Here is an 18,832-nt window from a genome sequence, read left to right as displayed (position 1 = left end):
GGGTAGGGGGGTGGGTATGCTATATATGAGGAGCAGAGCAGAAGTGCAAGACACTGAGGTGGCCATGATAGGAATGCGGCGTGCCTGTTGCAGCTCTGTGGCGCCGCGCCACGCGCTAGCGTCGATGATGGACACCCACTGCAGTTGCCACAGCGACAGCACGTCCACGCTGACCCATGGCACATACCCAGATGCTGTCAGACCCTTCAGTGACATCCCCGGGCTGTGGAACAATCAGGTGGCCAACCTGTACACCTTCTGGAAGACAGACGGGTTCAGGAATGTGCATCGGATGATGGTGCACAACTTCAACATCTTTGGGCCCATTTATCGGTAAGAAATGTTCAGTAATTATGTTTATTTAAAGTTGGTTAATATATATTGCTGTTTTTCATCGTTTGAACTTTTTAACTTTTACTTGTGCACACTTTTTAATTGATACATGCAGAGGTGGGTGGTAATAGCTACATTTATTCTAAGATTTACTTAAAATTTTATAAAAGATTTTATGTTTCATCTTACTTACATTGACAGTTTTCTGGAGAGGACTCTATTTGCTCAGCTACATATTGCTTATTTAGTACAGGGTCGGTAAGGCTGGACCATATCCTTGGTCCAAGGACCAAGGTTGGGCTCACTAGACTGAGGGTACAGTACATACCAACTGGGGACCGTACCACATGGGGATCCCGCACCGCGTGTGACCGTACCACATGGGGATCCCACACCGCGTGTGACCGTACCACATGGGGATCCCGCACCGCGTGTGACCGTACCACATGGGGATCCCACACCGCGTGTGACCGTACCACATGGGGATCCCGCACCGCGTGTGACCGTACCACATGGGGATCCCGCACCGTGTGTGACCGTACCACATGGGGATTCCGCACCGTGTGTGACCGTACCACATGGGGATCCCGCACCGTGTGTGACCGTACCACATGGGGATCCCGCACCGCGTGTGACCGTACCACATGGGGATCCCGCACCGCGTGTGACCGTACCACATGGGGATCCCGCACCGCGTGTGACCGTACCACATGGGGATCCCGCACCGCGCGTGACCGTACTACATGGGGATCCCGCACCGCGTGTGACCGTACCACATGGGGATCCCGCACCGCGTGTGACCGTACCACATGGGGATCCCGCACCGCGTGTGACCGTACCACATGGGGATCCCGCACCGCGTGTGACCGTACCACATGGGGATCCCGCACCGCGTGTGACCGTACCACATGGGGATCCCGCACCGCGTGTGACCGTACCACATGGGGATCCCGCACCGCGTGTGACCGTACCACATGGGGATCCCGCACCGCGTGTGACCGTACCACATGGGGATCCCGCACCGCGTGTGACCGTACCACATGGGGATCCCGCACCGCGTGTGACCGTACCACATGGGGATCCTGCACCGAGTGTGACCGTACCACATGGGGATCCCGCACCGCGTGTGACCGTACCACATGGGGATCCCGCACCGTGTGTGACCGTACCACATGGGGATCCCGCACCGTGTGTGACCGTACCACATGGGGATCCCGCACCGCGTGTGACCGTACCACATGGGGATCCCGCACCGCGTGTGACCGTACCACATGGGGATCCCGCACCGCGTGTGACCGTACCACATGGGGATCCCGCACCGCGTGTGACCGTACCACATGGGGATCCCGCACCGTGTGTGACCGTACCACATGGGGATCCCGCACCGCGCGTGACCGTACTACATGGGGATCCCGCACCGTGTGTGACCGTACCACATGGGGATCCCGCACCGCGTGTGACCGTACCACATGGGGAACCTTGATGAGGGATGTTGTTTTTCACTTACCTTCAGCTATTAAAAATTTAAATATATCAATAGCGTCATAACAATAATTAATACTTGTTTGATGCTTCTTGTAGAGGAAAATAGAAGTTTTAGCCTTCTGGCTACAATGCAGTTAGGGAAGTTGCCTCCGTCTGATTATGTTTATTTGCTTCCGCTGTGTTTTTTTTCTATTTAATACTGTGTGTACATAAGTGCTGAATAATAAATGGTTCCAGCATCATCATTGCGATGTGCACGTGCATAATAATCATATCGCATCTGTCTGCACTGCTTTCTGTCTTAACTTGTGACAACACCAACTTAGACACATGCTATTGTTGGATAAGTTCCATTTGTGAAAGGTTTATTTTGGGTAATTGGTTTTATAAATATTGCAGTATTACTCGATGTGATATTGTGATGTCAATCGTGCAGCCCAAAATATATATTTATCTATGTAATACATTCTACCATATAGTAAAAAAGTGTCTAAAAACCAGTTTAAGTGGCCTTAAGCTCTGTAAAATAAGTTGGAGAAAAAGACTGGACTCAAGTTACCATAGTCAATATTAAAAGCATTGGCAAAATACTATGATTTATGACAAGAATGGAAAGCCCTTCAAGAAACAGTTGACACTTTGCAAAAAAAAATGTTTATACATAAAGGCATTTTAATGGAGCTCAGCAGACATCAGCCCTCCCCTGGGACAGTATACAGCAAACTGGCAGGGAAATTTGGTATGAACTCCTCAGGTCTGCATCGACTCCACACAAGGGCGTTAATGTCAAGCATAACTTATACAAAACTAATCAAAGTGCCAGAAGTAACATGTCACACATTTTAATATTTTACTGTAAAGCAACATAATAAAAAGTAATATAATAACCTATATCGCTGAATAATGGAAATAAATACAAGTAATAATAGTAATCGTCATTTGCTAAAGTTGCATGACATAAGATTCATTATTTCAGAATAGTTTTGGTATTTTAGTAATTGTTGGTTATTATATTGACTTAAAATTCTATTAACAATGTGGGTGGAATAGTTTGCTACTTTTATGTAGGACTATGCAATAGTCCTAGGCAGTCAAAAGAATTTTAACAAAGTGATTCAATGAAAGCTGGTAAGAGTTTCTTCTGTTCTCCAAAAAGTGACTGATACCCAGTTGAATGGCAAGATCATCGCTTCAGTTCTCAAACGCATCCTCAAGGGCAGCTCAGCCATTCAATGTAATTGTTAAATTTCACCACCAGTTCACTTTTTAATTAATTCAACTAATTCAACTAATTCATTGATTGATTAATTAATCAATCTATCAATTGGTTGAATTGATTGAACAGTTGATTGGATGATTGATTTATTAAAAAACTTGATTAGCTATTTGAGGTGTGATAGTGGTCGAGTCAAAATACACACGGGTGTATTGGATGGTTACTACAAACACCGATACAGTTAGGCTAACACACTTTCACAGGCATAATAGCTTGGTTTTATACTAACATGAAGACCATTTAAATATTTTCTTTGGCTACCTAAGACTTTTGCATGGTATTGTAAATGGGTGTTGTCTTCCCAGTGATAAAGTTTGTGGTTGTCTTACTTTTGCAGGGAGAAAATTGGCTATTACGAGAGTGTGAACATAATCAAGCCAGAGGATGCAGCCATTCTGTTCAGAGCAGAAGGTCACTACCCCAAGAGACTGAAAATGGAGCCGTGGACTGCATACCGAGACTACAGAAACCGCAAATATGGAGTCCTTCTCAAGTAATCAAGGGTCATTTTTACAGCATGTAATCCTCCTTCCATTGATTTGAGTTGGATGGAATGATGTATAATGCAGGAATAATAAATAAAACCAAGGCCCCTCGACTTGGTCCTTGTTTCTGATTTTGTACCTTATCTGCCTGTGAGTGACCCCCCCCCCCCCCCCCCACCTGCCATTTCTAGGGGTTCTCGTTAGTAAAAGTATAACTGCTGCTCTTCCCAGGGAAGGAGAGGACTGGAAGTCCAACCGAGTCATTCTGAACAAAGAGGTCATCGCTCCAAATATGCTTGGGAATTTTGTGCCATTGTTGGATGAGGTTGGCCAAGACTTTGTGTCAAGGGTTCATAAGAAGATCGAGAGGAGTGGACAGGACAAGTGGACCACAGATCTCTCCCATGAGCTCTTCAAATATGCCCTGGAATGTGAGACATGCTTGTGTGTCATGGCAGTGATCACAAAGCAGTAACAGCCCAGTACTGTTCATTTAGACACAGGTTAAGTGCAGCCACCTATTGATATGCTACAATATATTAACCCTGCATTCAATTTGTTACAAAACGTCTTGCTTAGTACTTGTATCCAGTTCCAATCATTGTCCAGTGACCTTTCTCCCCTTGGCTGTCCCATTCTGCGCTATCCAGCGATAGGATCCGTACTTTATGGAGAGCGGCTGGGGCTGCTGCTAGACTACATCGACCCTGAAGCTCAGCACTTCATCCACTGCATCACTCTTATGTTCCAAAGCACTTTGCCCATGCTGTATATCCCCCCCGGTCTGCTGCGGCGGCTGGGGGCTACGCCATGGAAGAAGCACGTGCAAGCTTGGGATGGGATCTTCAGCCACGGTAAGGTTACAGCCTGGCCATACGGACTAAGGGTACTTTTCCACTGCAATCAAGTACCGTACTTTTGGTACAGTACTTTCAGTAATTAGTCCATAGACTTCCAGCTGAGTACCAGTACCAAAAGTTCCAGTACTTAAATTACCAAATTAGCTGGGATCCTTTTTTGGTAGTGAGGTACTTTGGGATGGGTTGGGATGTTTATTGTTGATTGGTCATGCAAATAACCTGCCTCTGAAATGCAATACAACTGCTCTCTTGAAAAAAGTTGTAAATTCAGAAAACAATGGTAAACTAAGTACCTTGTAATAAAATAAATAAATAAAAGTAATGATAATGTATGTCACGATCAGTGCCGGACGGAATGGAGATCGTGCGGGCAGGCGTGCAGGGAGCAGGCAAACAGGCGGTAATCGGGGTAAAACTGGGGTTTATTACGGAACGGGGAGCAGGAGACACTAAACCACACAAGATCCACAATGATCACAACAAACTACAATGACGGACAGGGGAAACGAGTCAGACCAGGACTTAAATACACAGGACTGATTGAAAGTAAACGGACACAGCTGGGTACGATCAGGGAAGCACACGTGGGTAAGCAGGGGACATGGCACACACGAGGAGCGGACGAGCCGGGCATGACAATGTATGCGTGGACGAATGAAGAGACCCAAGCTTTAATTGCGATGTGGTCAGAAGAACCAGAAGATCCTGATGGCATGACGTGAAATAAAAAGGCATTTTTTATACTGGGGCTGCACAAAATTGGAGGAAAACAAAATCAGATATCACAGTATGATTTTGTTGCGATAAATACTGGGATATTTATTAAGCAAAAAAAAAGAAAGGTCACTCTTACTAGTCCAAAACGCCTTCCCATGAGTCCTTTGTTTCCAACATCATGACACCCAGCTGACGTTCAGCAGTGGTACCAGTTTTTACGCCCGTGGAAAACCAATATCTTGAAATACCATACTGTTGTTACTTTAAGTAATTAAAGTATGGTAGCTGGTGCAGTCGAAAAGCACCCTAAATATTTGTTTCCATGGATGCAGTATTCGTGCATCACGACAAGCAGCAATGTGGAAATGTAAACAACATAAATGAGAAGACCCTGAAGTTGTAGCCAAACCACAGAAACGTGTGTCTGCGTTGGTGATATAGCGGATTATTGCATCCAGAACATCTACCGGCGGCTGCGCCAGGAGCCCAGCATGAAAGGAAAGTACCCTGGGGTGCTGGCCAGCCTCCTGCTGATGGACAAACTGTCTATTGAAGACATTAAGGCCAGTGTCACAGAGCTGATGGCTGGGGGTGTGGACACGGTAACCTCCTCCTATGCACCTTCCCAAACACCAGGCATGCACAGTGTATTGGACACTGGCCCCAGGCATTACATTCACTAGTGGGGGGTGGGTCACCTATGGGGTCAGTTCATTGTATTAACATTATTGGTGAAGCCGTGAATAATGACCTGTTGGCCTGGGTTGCAGACTTCTATCACTTTGTTGTGGACGTTGTACGAGTTGGCTCGGCACCCGGACCTGCAGGAGGAACTACGGGCCGAGATAGCAGCCGCAAGGACCTCCACGCAGGGGGACATGCTGCAGATGCTGAAAAAGGTGCCGTTAGTCAAAGGTGCCATCAAGGAGACACTGAGGTAAACCCCGCCGACAGGCCATCAGAGAAGGCAGAACATACCCACAATGAACACAACTGACTCCAGCTCACTGGTTTAAAATGGCATTAAAAGTATTACTGGAAGAACAACAACATTCCATTCAAAGTAAAGAACGGTGCTTTTCCACAAATTGCAAAGGTTTCCTATGTTTTAAATGTTTTAGTGAAACTTAACCCCCATATGGGAACTGCATGTGCATAACATGCAATATCGATATTGAAATCAGACATTGCCCAACCCTAAAATAAGCCACGAAAAGGTGTGAGGTTATATGAAAATTAACAGCGACGTGGTGTAATGCTATTTCCGTATAGCTGCACGCTAAATCGTTTATTCCACTTATACCATGGCTAGTAAACAAAAAAATAATAATAAATATAGGTCATTTTTCTGAAGAAAATTATTTCAATCAGCATTTAATAATGTTCCAATGTACTCTTAAAAGTATAGTCCCTATAAGGACAGAACATCTGGTCAGGCTCCTCCTTGGAATGGCAAGTTCGTTAAGTTACCAAGTGCTTGCGTTTTAAAAAGCAAAGAAAATGATCTTGATAAGGATGACTGATTATTTATGGATTTCCTTATTAACATGTTTAATAAAACAGAAATTAGTAAAATTTGCCAAGTAAAGTACCAGCTGCACATGAATATATGTTATGACTAATTAGACTGCCGGAACTACCTGTGCAGTTAGACAAGTACAATAATCACCCGAATGGAATGTCTGGAGAGATAAGAAAATGGTTACAGTATTTTCTGAAGCTGTGGTAATATATGAAATACACCAAGGGTTCCCAGATATTTCTACCAGAGAGATAAATTGCATCAGGAACACAAAGTAAACGGGTGGCAATACAAAAACCTTCTTTCAGATGCCCAGGTTGGTATAGTATGTATGATATATTGTACTTCTATTAGACTTTGCACTTCGTTGAATATAATAATTTGGCCACTCAATTCTGCCCATGAATATGAACGTCTCACGCCTCATGCTCCTCTGGTACAGCTCTAATTCAACTTCCCACACAGTTTGTGTTCTAAGCACATCACCCGGTCCCGATTCGGTTCTGCAATACGTTATACTTTAATAGCTATACTTTAATGAATTTCTGAATTCACTACAAATTCAAATTCACTGGTAGCAATTTTTCCACTCACTGTTTCAAAGTACCCAAAGTTCAGTACCTTCTGCAGGTGAAAAGTGCCCTATATTTATTTGATTCACTGATCTACACCCTTTGCATAAATAAATGCCACTCAATTGTTTTTCTTTATGAACTGAGACATTTTCCTCATGGTATGTTCTGTGCAATGAACAGTGAAATACTCACAAGCAGGCTGAAGGCCATATAGTAAAATTACAGGTTTGAACCCCCCCACCCCAGATTTGTTTGCTCTGGACCAGACACATAGGCAGACAGTAAAAGAACAAGCTAGAATCCCACACAAACTTTCCCAAACCCCCTGCTATGGCCGCAGAGCTGCTTAAGACATTACAAGAGGCCTTTTCTTAGTAAGCCTTTACTGCTGGTAATACAATAAATAGACAAGGATTGGAAACAAAGACAGAAAGTGGGAATAACAAATCAACAGTACATTACTTCATTGTGCAATCTATCAGTTACAGGTACAGGTAGATGCTGCAAAAAATTCTGCCGTCGCCAATGACTAGTTATTCTGTGTGTTACACATATTGAGATGCTGACAGTGTTATTGAGCTAAAAGCTACGCGTGTTCCATGTTGCACGCTTGACAGTTGCAGTTACACCATTGAATCACAGGTTTCCTTTCCCCTGTAGGTTACATCCTGTGGCTGTGAGTTTACAGAGATACATAACAGAGGATATAGTGATCCAGAATTACCACATTCCAGCTGGGGTAAGGCTCCAGCCCCGCACTGCACGCAGGAGCGACTCCATAGGATTCTTCCAGCCAAATTACTCTGGGTTGCTCCTGTTCTGCCAGTTCCACTGAGCCCTCTTGCTTCTACACAGACCTTGGTGCAGCTGGGCCTGTATGCCATGGGTAGGGACCACCGCATTTTCCCCTGGCCGGAGCAGTACCTGCCTTCACGTTGGCTGTCCCCCGGTGGCCACTACTTCCGGGCCCTGGGCTTCGGTTTTGGACCACGCCAGTGCCTGGGCCGCAGGATTGCAGAGGCCGAGATGCAGATCTTCCTTATCCATGTGAGTCCACACCTGGCCGCACTTCACTCAGCGGTAAACTGCACTGAGCCTGAAGGCTTCCAGACACCCTTATGAAATGTTCACCAGGGGCAGAGAGATATTAACCAGTGCAGGAAGTTGCCTGCTCTCACAGTGTCACATCATCACTCTCATCTGAGCCATGCTCTTCATTTTTAGATGCTTGAAAACTTCCGAATTGAGAAGCAGAGGCAAATGGAGGTGAGAAGCAGCTTCCAGCTCATTCTCATGCCAGAAAAGCCCATTTTACTGAGCATACGGCCCCTAGCCAAGCATAAGTAGTCTGGGTTTGCTGGGGAGTTTTGAATTTGGTGTTTAGTTTTTAGTGTGTAACTAGTGAAGGCTGTTAGACGTTTAACAACATTTAAAAAGTTATTAAAGCTTTGCACCCTTCCTATGTTGTGTTTATTGTGTGGTGCATTTCATATTGTCATATTATATGTATAATGTAATATAACATCTAATATAATGTCTAATATAATACAATCTGCCAAAATGTGTCATCTTTGTATTAATCATCCATCTGGAATCACCAATTTCACTGAAATCACCATAACAAAAACAAAAAACTTTTTTCTCATAACATTCAGAATGATTTTATCCATCCATCCATCCATCCATTTTCCAAACCACTTATCCTACTGGGTCGCAGGGGGTCCGGAGCCTATCCCGGAAGCAATGGGCACGAGGCAGGGAACAACCCAGGATGGGGGGTCAGCCCATCGCAGGGCACACTCACACACCATTCACTCACACATGCACACCTACGGGCAATTTAGCAACTACAATTAGCCTCAGCATGTTTTTGGACTGTGGGGGGAAACCGGAGTACCCGGAGGAAACCTCACAACGACATGGGGAGAACATGCAAACTCCACACACATGTGACCCAGGCAGAGACTTGAACCTGGGTCCCAGAGGTGTGAGGCGACAGTGCTAACCACTGCACCACCATGCCACCCCCAGAATGATTTTATATTTTATTTATATTATTAGATATAATTTTGATAAGGTAAGGCTTCTGGAAGGAAAGAAGGGGAAGATCATTTCAGAAGATGCAACTTCTGTCTACTTCTGGACATCATAGGCTACGAGGTGGTCTGGAAAACAAGAATCACTCATCAGGGTGCTCCCATAACCAGAGGGTCTCCTATAGAATTACTGTAATAATTAATGCTTCTAAAATTATGCAGTACTGACCTCCCTATCAACACATGCAGCAGACAGCCCTATCATGTCATCTTTCAATAGGTTTGACCTAACTTAAAATAATATTCCCATGATATTTACGAAGACTTGGGTATTTTAACATACTCTTCATATTCATCTTAATTTCTCAAAAAATCCAGGGGTGAGATACAACACTGACCAGAAGAGAGTCACTGAGGGTCACGGCCGTCTGAGCAAAGCCATGGGCATGTTCACTCAGTCTTGTCAAGAGTTCCTCTTTTTCTCTGCCCCACTTCTGTGAATTTTCTTCCAGCTGAAAGATGGAAGATATTAAGCACTATCCAGTGCACGTGTCTAACTGGGCATTTTTAGGAAAACACGACGCCATCACTGAAGCGCTGTCCTTGTTATGAAGAAACCAATTCTTCTTAGGAGGTGCCCTGTCATGTCCTCTAGGTGGGACCACGCACTGGCTGCAGTGGCACTCAAGCAGTTAGGAAGCCTACCTGAATCTCCAGTGTGCTGACCTGAGTCTGTGCCCTCTCCAGCTGAACCAGCAAGGCCAGTTTTTCACTGTCGCTAAAAGGTTCAGGAACCTAAGAGGGGTGGAGGTGCTGGTGTGACTTAGCTGGCAGCAAGAGTCTGGCGGACATCGCACACAGTTCTGTATATTCTGTATATAAATGTACAGTTTATTTAATGTATTTAATGTCACTGCTGACAGAAACTTGTGACCCAAGACATTCACTCACTAGTTCACTTGTTGCAGTGGTGTGACAATAAAAGTGATTTAATTATTCATATTAAAAACAACCAGTAGTATTAAGTAAAACATTTTAAATAAGTTGAAACCGAAATTATGGTTGTAAAAGAGCTGTTCTGAGTTAAATAGTTCATTGACACGCAGTTTTAATTAGGAACACCTTCACAATAACATAAAACACCAAACATTTGTGTTTAGTATCCCTTTGGCAGCCAGTGACTACAATTGCAATTATGACCCTATTGGCAAGAGCAGAACTGAAAGAGTCAGTCCAAAAAGTATGATCCTTAATATATGTGCAGATTTGGTAAACATTGCTTATCAGTCAACTTCTGTTATGAAACCAATATGTTTGCAACAGTTTTTAATAGAATTAAGCAAGCATCACAAGACTTTGAGAGACTCTCACCTATCCCATCTCACTCTGCATGCGACACACAGACAGGTAGGAGTAGGGGTGGCAGCTAGTCAACAGGCAGCACCCCTGGGGCAACTGGGGGCTTCAGGGCCTTGATGGTGACATCAGTCCACTCAGGACTTGAACCAGCAACCTTCTGATCACAGGTATGGAGTCTTAACCCTAATTCAATTAAATTTAAATTTATTTTTATATAGCACCTTTCACCATAGAGTTGCCCCAAGGCGCTTTACATCATGCATAATACAAAAATAGGGAAAAGGAAGACAAAGGAAAGAAAGAAGGAAAGAAACAAAGAAAAAGGCAGATGACAATGGAAGAGAGGAATCAAAAACTCCCAAGTGGGGAAACAACCTTGTCAGGTTAACTGGCTGCTCAACTCCCCCCCGGCATACTAACATTACTGAAAAGCAAAACTCGTGGAATTGTTTGTTAAAAACAAGGTGCGACCCTAACACAGAGAGGCAAGAGCAGGCTTGGGGGGCAGTCAGCATGCAGCACCCCTCAGGCTATTGGTTTCAGGGTCTTGATTGTGACAATAGTCTGCCCCAGGACCTGAACCAGCAACCTCCTGATCCCAAGTACAGAGTCACAAACTCAAGCCGGTAATCAAAGCAGTCTATCCATCCATTTTCTAAACCACTTATCCTTCTGGGTCGCGGGGGGTCCGGAGCGTATCTCAGAAGCTATGGGCACGAGGCAGGGAACAACCCAGGAAGGGAGGCTAGCCCATCACAGGGCACACTCACATACCACTCACTCATACATGTACTCCTATGGGCAATTTAGCAACTCCGGTTAGCATCAGCATGTCTTTGAACTGTGGGGGGAAACCGGAGTACCCGGAGGAAACCCCACAACGACATGGAGAGAACATGCAAACTCCACACACATGTAACCCAGGCGGAGACTCGAACCCGGGTCCCACAGGTGTGAGGCAACAGTGCTAACCACTGCACCCAAAGCAGTCTAATGAATATTAATTTCATATCTTAATCATAACAAACATTTTAAATCTGGGTTTAAAATATCTACTAAAAAGTTTAGTAGATATAAGTGTGTTCAGAAGTTCTACCTGCAGCGGCTGCTGGATGGTCACTGGCTGCTTCTGCAGCTTCTCAAGCTCCGCCCTCAGGCGGGCGTTCTCTGCTGCCAGGGCCAGCTCCACCTCCCACCCCCTGTGGTTGTACTCACCTGTGGGCAGTAGTGTCTCAGCCCCAGTACTTATACACATTCTCATTAGCCACACTGACCTGAAACAGGTGCCCAGAGGGCCTTACGTTTACTGGCACAAGGAAACATATGTCAGTGTTTGGCAGTCAGCATTTCAGATCCCACCCCACTGCAAAATGTCCCAGGGTAGCCATGTGTCTCATAACGACTAATTAGCCCCCACAAGGGAGAGATGCTTTTAAAATGTTTTGATCTTAGCTGTGTGTACTGAACACAGTTCCCACCTGTTTGTTTTTTCACATGTCTGGCCTCGTCATTAGCTCTTCCAGACAGTTTGCCACTCAGAGCTTGCTCCATCTTTTCAATGACCTACGCCATAAAAAAAAGCATTTCATCCTATGTGTCACAGAAAGGCTATACCAATAGTGTGATAGTACACAGCAACTTATCTATATGCAATGCCTTAAACAACAGGAAAACCTTGGGAATGCTTGCAAATATTCTGGATTGCAAATGATGCAAACAGATATTCATTTAGTGATTATTATTGCAACCTCACACACTAAAACAGAATAGTTATCAGGAAATGGATCATTTGTCTGTAGTAGTGAATAACAAATCAGTAACAAAGGCTAAAACTGAACAAAATATGCCGCATAAGTATTCAGGCTCTGTGCTGTGGTACTTCAAGTTGAAATAAAATCACTGCCCCCACCTAACCCATCAAGCTATGCATGTATTAGCACATTGTAACTGCACTGTAAGTCACCATGAATGTTTAATTAGGAGCAGCTACAGTGCAGAGCTTACATGTCTGCATACTCTGCATACAATGAGACAAAGATGGGAGCTGCACACTACATAATGAGCGCATTGTCAGACTGCACAATCAGGATGTATATGCCTGTTGAAAGGCAGGATAATGAAAGGACTGTGCTGAGAGCATGCAGTACCTTCTCCTGCTCCCGCACTGTCGCTTCTAGGTCCACCATTCTGACACATCGGCCTTGATATTGCTGGATGACAGTCTGCTGCTGCTGGTGGTCCCTCTGTAGCTGTTGCAGCATCTTCTCACAGTCATTCTTCTGGGGGGAAAGAGCATTGGCATGCTATAGAACAAGCATGATGGTCCAATGGACAGTCAGGAGTCCCGCCGGCTCTCACCCTGATGAGCTCGTTCTGCATCTGCTGAATCTTGTCCCTTTGCACTGCAGATTGGTCTCTTTCACTGGCTAATTTAAACTCCAGGGAGGCTGCGAGAAACAGCAGAAAAAGTAGAAATAACTAAATGGAAAAGATTGTTGGGAAAGGGTTTTTGATTCTGGAAACATTCAGACAGAATTTGGTTTATCATATCAGCCATATAGTCTACAAAGTACTGTCCAAGTTTCCTGCAGTAAGTATCTTGCCAATATTCAGGAACACTCAGAGAAAATGAATCTGCCGTCTTACTAAAAATTAGTATTACTACTTCAAAAATATCCTGAATCATAGCATGGCTGATTATAGAATCACAATCATTATCTCAGTACCTCAGTTATTTTTATTTGCCATTATCACCCCACAACCCTGAATAGGGCAAGCAGTTACAGAAAATGAATGGATGGATGCTCATTATTATTAATCAACATTCATTCTTTTATCACTTTTCTTGTTTTAGTTGAGGTTATGTCATTGTTTATCGCGATTATAATGTGCTTTCACAGCCAGAATAATCTTTGTAAAGTCTTTCTGTTAATTGCTCCCTTATCTTTCCCTTTCAAGGTACCTTTGATTCTATACAAAAAGTTATACATGTTGTTAAGCTTAATACTGCATTCTGGGTCTGGAGTATAGCTGTCTGCACAAGGAAGCATGAAATAATCACTATTCTTGGATACCTGCCTGTGGAGTGAATGTTGTCTCTGGAATATACATGCTGTGTGTTTATGCCTCACATCCTGTAATTCTGCATGCAAAGGTGGGAAAACATCTGTTTGCTTTTAGGAAGATACTAAGCCATCTGTGTGAAGGTTGTGTTCTGGCCTTTTACGAGATTAAACTCTTATCTTGTAGCATTTAACATTCCGAAAAATGAGCTTGCGTTAGAATGCGTGCTGGGAGTGTAGAGAAATATGCAAGAACGTCATAAGACCGTCAGAACGGACAGGAATGAATGCCCTAACAAGAAAATTATTTTATGATATTCCAAATCCTTAAAAACCATATTGGCAGTAGTTTAGAATAATGAAACTTCATACAAAATAGTAGTATTCATTTGGCTGAGTTTTATCCAAAGCGACAGTTGAGACAAGCAGAGCTAGACAGTCCCTGGAACAACTGGGGATTAAGGGCCTTGCTTAGGGGCCTAAGGGTGAAATTACTCCACTGATCCTGGGATTTGCACCAGTGACCTTCCTCTCAGAAACGCAGTGTCTGAACACACTGAGCCACACTCCCCTGTAGTTACTAATAGCTGTAATGTATTCAGACTATTAAAAACAATTATATAATTAAACTGGTCTCCTAGATGTGAGTGCCGGCAGTAAATCAGCAGGCACATGAAGGAGCACCTCAGAGACAAAACAGTGTGTCTCTACATGGGTGTCTGAGGCACCAGCTCCCAGTATAAGTGCAGGATGGGCTGAGCAGGCAGGCTTGTAGATGAAGAAGCACTTCTAAGACGGGGCAGTGTGCCTCTGTGTGCTGAGGCACCGGCTGCCAATGCAAGGGCAGGGCGGGCTGAGCAGGCAGGCTTACCAATACAGTCGGCGATCTCCTCTTTGGTCATGACGTCAACGTCAGTGTTGAGCAGAGTGCGGCCCGGGTCGTGGTGCAGGCTGAGGCGGCTACGCAGCTGCTTGTTATCAGAGTTCAAGGTGCTGACCTGCCTCCTCAGCGCCAGGATGTCCTCGGCCATTTTATTCATGGCTCTGTGGTAATTCTCCATCTCCTCCTCATTATTGTTATTACATTATTACAGATTGCATTAACAATTACACTGAATCATCAGCATCATGTTAATCAATTCGCAATCACACTGATGTAGCTAGTACCTGACGGAACAAAAAAATGTAAAAATGGCACAAAACCAGTGAGGTACTAAGTCACTGCAGTCACTTACACAATTACTGCAAGCATGTAAATCAAAGTGAATTTTACATATTTACAGTTTTTACTTTTCAAGACAAGTGTGTCTTTGAAAGAGTATCCTGACCTCTGTAGCCACAGAGGGGGAAGGTGTGTAATCACTAAGCAGTATGTCCTTTGAAAACAGGCATTACCATTTCTTACTGTTAGCAACAAACAATTTCAAATTTGTACCACTAGGAGTCAGACACCTTACACTTTCTAGGCCAGATCAAAACCATCAATCCATTGTCCTGGTGAATACATAGCCATCCATTTAGCCAAAGCATTCAATTGATTAACCAGTGAATTATCAATTAATTCTCTAATTGGGCAGAAGAAATCGTTTCAATAATTGAAATAGTGCCAAATACTAACAGCAGTAGTGTCACATTTTTAGGATTCTTTGCTCATTGAAACTCCATTTCATGTGTGTTTAAATGAGCAATTATTGTGTCACTGATTTAGTAAATTTGAAACTGCTATTTCCTTCTGAGTGTAGACTGACAAAATGAATACATTATTTGTTTCACAGATGATGGGTGGTTCACACATGACTTTTTTTAAATGATTGCCAATCTAGTCTGCAGGTGAGCAGTAATATTACACAAAACGACGAAGTCACTATTAGCTACCAAAGTCTGTCTTGTCTCAGAACTAAAGGCAAAAGAGCCACAATCCAGGACATTGTATAGGATTTCATTGTTTGTTATTGATGGCTGTGGTTCCCCTGAGTCTTATGAAAGTAAACATTACTTAACTGAAGGACTTAAGACAGCTGATTACTGTGAGGCTTGTGCGCGGACATAATTGGAGGCCAAGCAGGAGCTGAGTAAGTGTCCATGCTCCATTACATCTGCTGAAGCGCCCCCTTCTGACCTGATAGGACGGACACCAACCATGTACTCACTCTGCTCTGACGTTCTGTATCTGCAGCATGTGCTTCAGTTACTGAGGTGCTAAGGGAGAGATGCATGGAATCTATAACCCTTCTCCATCCACCCTCATTAAATTGAGTGCTAAAGATAATATGCTGAACATGAAGCCAAGTATTGCCACATTATTAGGTACAATGACTTCAGATGAAGAAATATTCAACAGTAGTGTAAGGTTAAAATGATTTTAAGATATATATTAGGCTTTAAATCTGGCCCTCTCTGGGGTAAGTCGACAGTATTCTGGGACCACCTCCCTCCCCTAATCACAATGTATGGCTCATTGGCTCACTGAGAAAGCACAGGCCAGACCCTGCTTCAGCGTCGCCTGAATAATCAGACTCCTGAGAGTAAGAGGATCCAATATTCAGGTTGAAGCAAAGCCAACGGAGTAGCTAATCTAATATACATTAGAACCACAATGACAGTGACAGTAAACATCACAGTGTCGTTTTAAAACAGACCTTGAGGGTCAAACTGCAGGAAGAAGAGGCATGAGAAGGTGGGAGAGACTGCTGCCCACCTGGATGTGGCCTCAGGGAGATGCGCCGTGGTCAGGGTACTGTGGCCCGGCTCAGGCTGCTGTCGTGTTGGAGCTTGCAGCATGTCCTGGGTTTGGCCAAAAACATTCACCCTCTCCTGGAGGATCCCAGCCAAGGCATGGAGAGAAGGCAGCCCAAAAATGCCACCTTGGACCTGTCATGTCCATGTCCATTCAGGTTGAGAGCCACATATTTCTTGAATTAGGATAGGATGTTAAAATGAGATCAACACCTCATGGATAATGTGGGACAAATAGCAGCACATAGTGATACAGAGTGCTGCTCCCAGGCTATATATTTCCTGTCAATCTCTACTACCAACATCACCATGCTCATCCAACATGGCCTCAAAAAATCTTTCAATTATAAAGTTTTGATACAATCTCAGCTTACCCTCAGTATGCACATACAGGAACTATTCATAGGTCAATGACTCATTAATAAACATTTTGTGTCCAAAAAAATTTACCCCGTATACACTGCTCTGGGTGTTTTCTATACCCTAGTGACTGCATTACTAACTAGCTCACACGATGCACTGAAGGGAAAAAATGAATGAAGGTAGCAAGTCCTGGTAGAGGACAGTAACACACCTGGCCATGTAGAATGGTGTTTCAGAAAGATGTGCGATGTACAATATAACCTTCTGGTGGACAAATCCCTCTCTGAAGGTCTAGGGAATTTCCACTTGAGGCTCATGGGTTTTGAGAAATGCTCTTATATCTTATCCATTGTTCTTGTAAAGTGGGGGTGGGGGGATCTTGGTTAACAGGAGGCTAATAATCTGTGACTCCAACTCAGACACAAACCCCAAAGCCTCAGCTAACAACTTTCTAACAAGATCAATGAACAAAATACCACATCATCCTGAGTCTATGCAGCAGCCCACAGCCTACCTTCAGTTCATCCTCAGTGTGAGTCTCCTTGTTTTGCATCATGATGCAGAGCAGACTGAATCTTTGTCATGAAAACATTTAACTAGTCCGAGCAGAGATATTACGAGCTCATGTTCTCGACATGCACAGCTCATACTCTTGTTGCTACAACACAAGCTTCCCATAGCAACTTTGCTGGCCAATGAAATCACTGCTTCCACTCAAAACAAGAGCCTTTTGTAGGAAATTACAAGCTTTTAAAGGGAGATTAAAGGTATATTAAATAGATAAGGCGGCAAACTTAGCACTCTTATTATATCTTAGCATTATAGTTCTTTCTGGACTGTTCTTTCAAATAAATTATTTCTTATATATTTGTTTTGGCATTAAACTCATCTTAATCTTAGTGTACTTTGAAAATATGTCAGATTTATGTGAAGTTTGTAATTTGACATCAAAGTATAGACATTGCAAAGTTTATTTTGGAACACCTGCAGAAACATTATGAAAGTACATAGTAAGCAATGGTGGCAGTTTGTTTTGATCCCAGATATCTGATCACCAAAGTCTTGGCTACATGAAGATGATTAAATAGTGTAGTTGTAACATTCAGTTTGATAAATAAACAAGAAACGCGCTATTTCTGGGCTCCTTTCATTGAATATATAGCAACTTTCATGTGTATGCATGAACCATTCACACCTGGCCACACCCCCTCCCCCCCCCCCCCCTTTTTATGGCGCTGATGGGGATGTATCTGGATCGTTTTTACGATTGCAATTGTTCATCAAATCACCATGCGAATGCGATTTGAATACGCGGAAATGCGGCTATTTAGAATGCGAATAGTGATCTTCAGGTGAGGGCGGCACAACACTCAGATGCAGGTAAAACAAAGAAAGGTGACATGCTTTACTTTTTGCTGATTTAACCTAATTTTAAAAACTTTAATATTTCTGACAATTGGCATTTTGAAAAGAAGACAGATTACGGATTTAGTCAGCATTTTATTCATGATTCTACATGAAGATTTCAGCAAGATATAAACTGAAATAGACGCGAAAAGTAAATTGATGTGTCTTGTATTAATTGTGAATTACTTCTTGGCTTGCTGACTTTGCTAACCTCTACATGTTTCCTGTAGACTGGGTTTACTTCTAACATTCCCTTACAGCCTCAGACTAGACCCCGTTTCCCCGAGACCCGAGGCGACTGCCCAAGCTGAGTTACGGTGAATACGGGCCCAGACTGTGGGGCGCACACAAGCTGAGTTACAGCATGGACCGGCTCTGCCTCTGAGACACTCACAAGCTCAGATACGGCCAGTGCCGGCTGAGCCTCTGAGGAGTTATATGTCGCGGGGCCCAAACGGTCATCTAGACTGACATTGTATTAAGCTGTACTGATTTTCCAACTTCTGAACCGAGTCCTACATAGCAGATCCGCGGATCTCCTTATCGGCCGAGGCGATTCCAGTGTACTCCACTGTCCGGGATTAATGGGAGTTCAGCAATAGAAAGCAAAGCCCAG

General features: G+C 43.8%; 2 protein-coding genes across 13 annotated transcripts; one reads left to right on the top strand and one right to left on the bottom strand.

Annotated features, from left to right (window-relative positions):
- Nucleotides 1–57: 57 nt before the first annotated feature.
- LOC125706645 (cholesterol side-chain cleavage enzyme, mitochondrial) lies at nucleotides 58–8,711 on the top strand. Of its 2 annotated transcripts, none has more exons than XM_048973403.1 (9): nucleotides 58–333; nucleotides 3,432–3,587; nucleotides 3,811–4,010; nucleotides 4,230–4,433; nucleotides 5,598–5,719; nucleotides 5,927–6,093; nucleotides 7,914–7,992; nucleotides 8,109–8,300; nucleotides 8,478–8,711. In XM_048973403.1, the coding sequence occupies exons 1-9, from the start codon at nucleotides 65–67 to the stop codon at nucleotides 8,598–8,600; spliced, it is 1,512 nt and encodes a 503-aa protein (XP_048829360.1). In that variant the 5' UTR covers nucleotides 58–64; the 3' UTR covers nucleotides 8,601–8,711. The 2 variants fall into 2 exon arrangements, with proteins under 2 accessions (XP_048829360.1, XP_048829359.1); XM_048973402.1 differs by having other exon boundaries at nucleotides 5,598–5,758.
- Nucleotides 8,712–8,834: 123 nt separating this feature from the next.
- Nucleotides 8,835–17,463, bottom strand: ccdc33 (coiled-coil domain containing 33). Of its 11 annotated transcripts, XM_048973410.1 has the most exons (12): nucleotides 17,324–17,455; nucleotides 17,021–17,163; nucleotides 16,409–16,622; nucleotides 15,861–15,909; nucleotides 14,582–14,777; nucleotides 13,007–13,095; nucleotides 12,796–12,927; nucleotides 12,127–12,211; nucleotides 11,745–11,863; nucleotides 9,995–10,084; nucleotides 9,688–9,801; nucleotides 9,240–9,418 (listed from the first exon to the last, which is right to left on the bottom strand). In XM_048973410.1, the coding sequence occupies exons 3-12, from the start codon at nucleotides 16,489–16,491 to the stop codon at nucleotides 9,407–9,409; spliced, it is 969 nt and encodes a 322-aa protein (XP_048829367.1). In that variant the 5' UTR covers nucleotides 16,492–16,622; nucleotides 17,021–17,163; nucleotides 17,324–17,455; the 3' UTR covers nucleotides 9,240–9,406. The 11 variants fall into 11 exon arrangements, with proteins under 11 accessions (XP_048829364.1, XP_048829363.1, XP_048829365.1 ...); XM_048973407.1 differs by lacking the exon at nucleotides 17,021–17,163 and having other exon boundaries at nucleotides 8,835–9,418; nucleotides 10,016–10,084; nucleotides 16,409–16,581; nucleotides 17,324–17,463; XM_048973406.1 differs by lacking the exon at nucleotides 17,021–17,163 and having other exon boundaries at nucleotides 9,238–9,418; nucleotides 12,796–12,924; nucleotides 16,409–16,581; nucleotides 17,324–17,463.
- Nucleotides 17,464–18,832: the final 1,369 nt, after the last annotated feature.

The sequence above is a fragment of the Brienomyrus brachyistius genome, chromosome 13, assembly GCF_023856365.1.
Source record: "Brienomyrus brachyistius isolate T26 chromosome 13, BBRACH_0.4, whole genome shotgun sequence".
Taxonomy (NCBI): Eukaryota; Metazoa; Chordata; class Actinopteri; order Osteoglossiformes; family Mormyridae; genus Brienomyrus; species Brienomyrus brachyistius.
The sequence above is the reverse complement of the archived record's forward strand: the minus strand, read 5'-3'. Positions and strand labels throughout refer to the sequence as shown.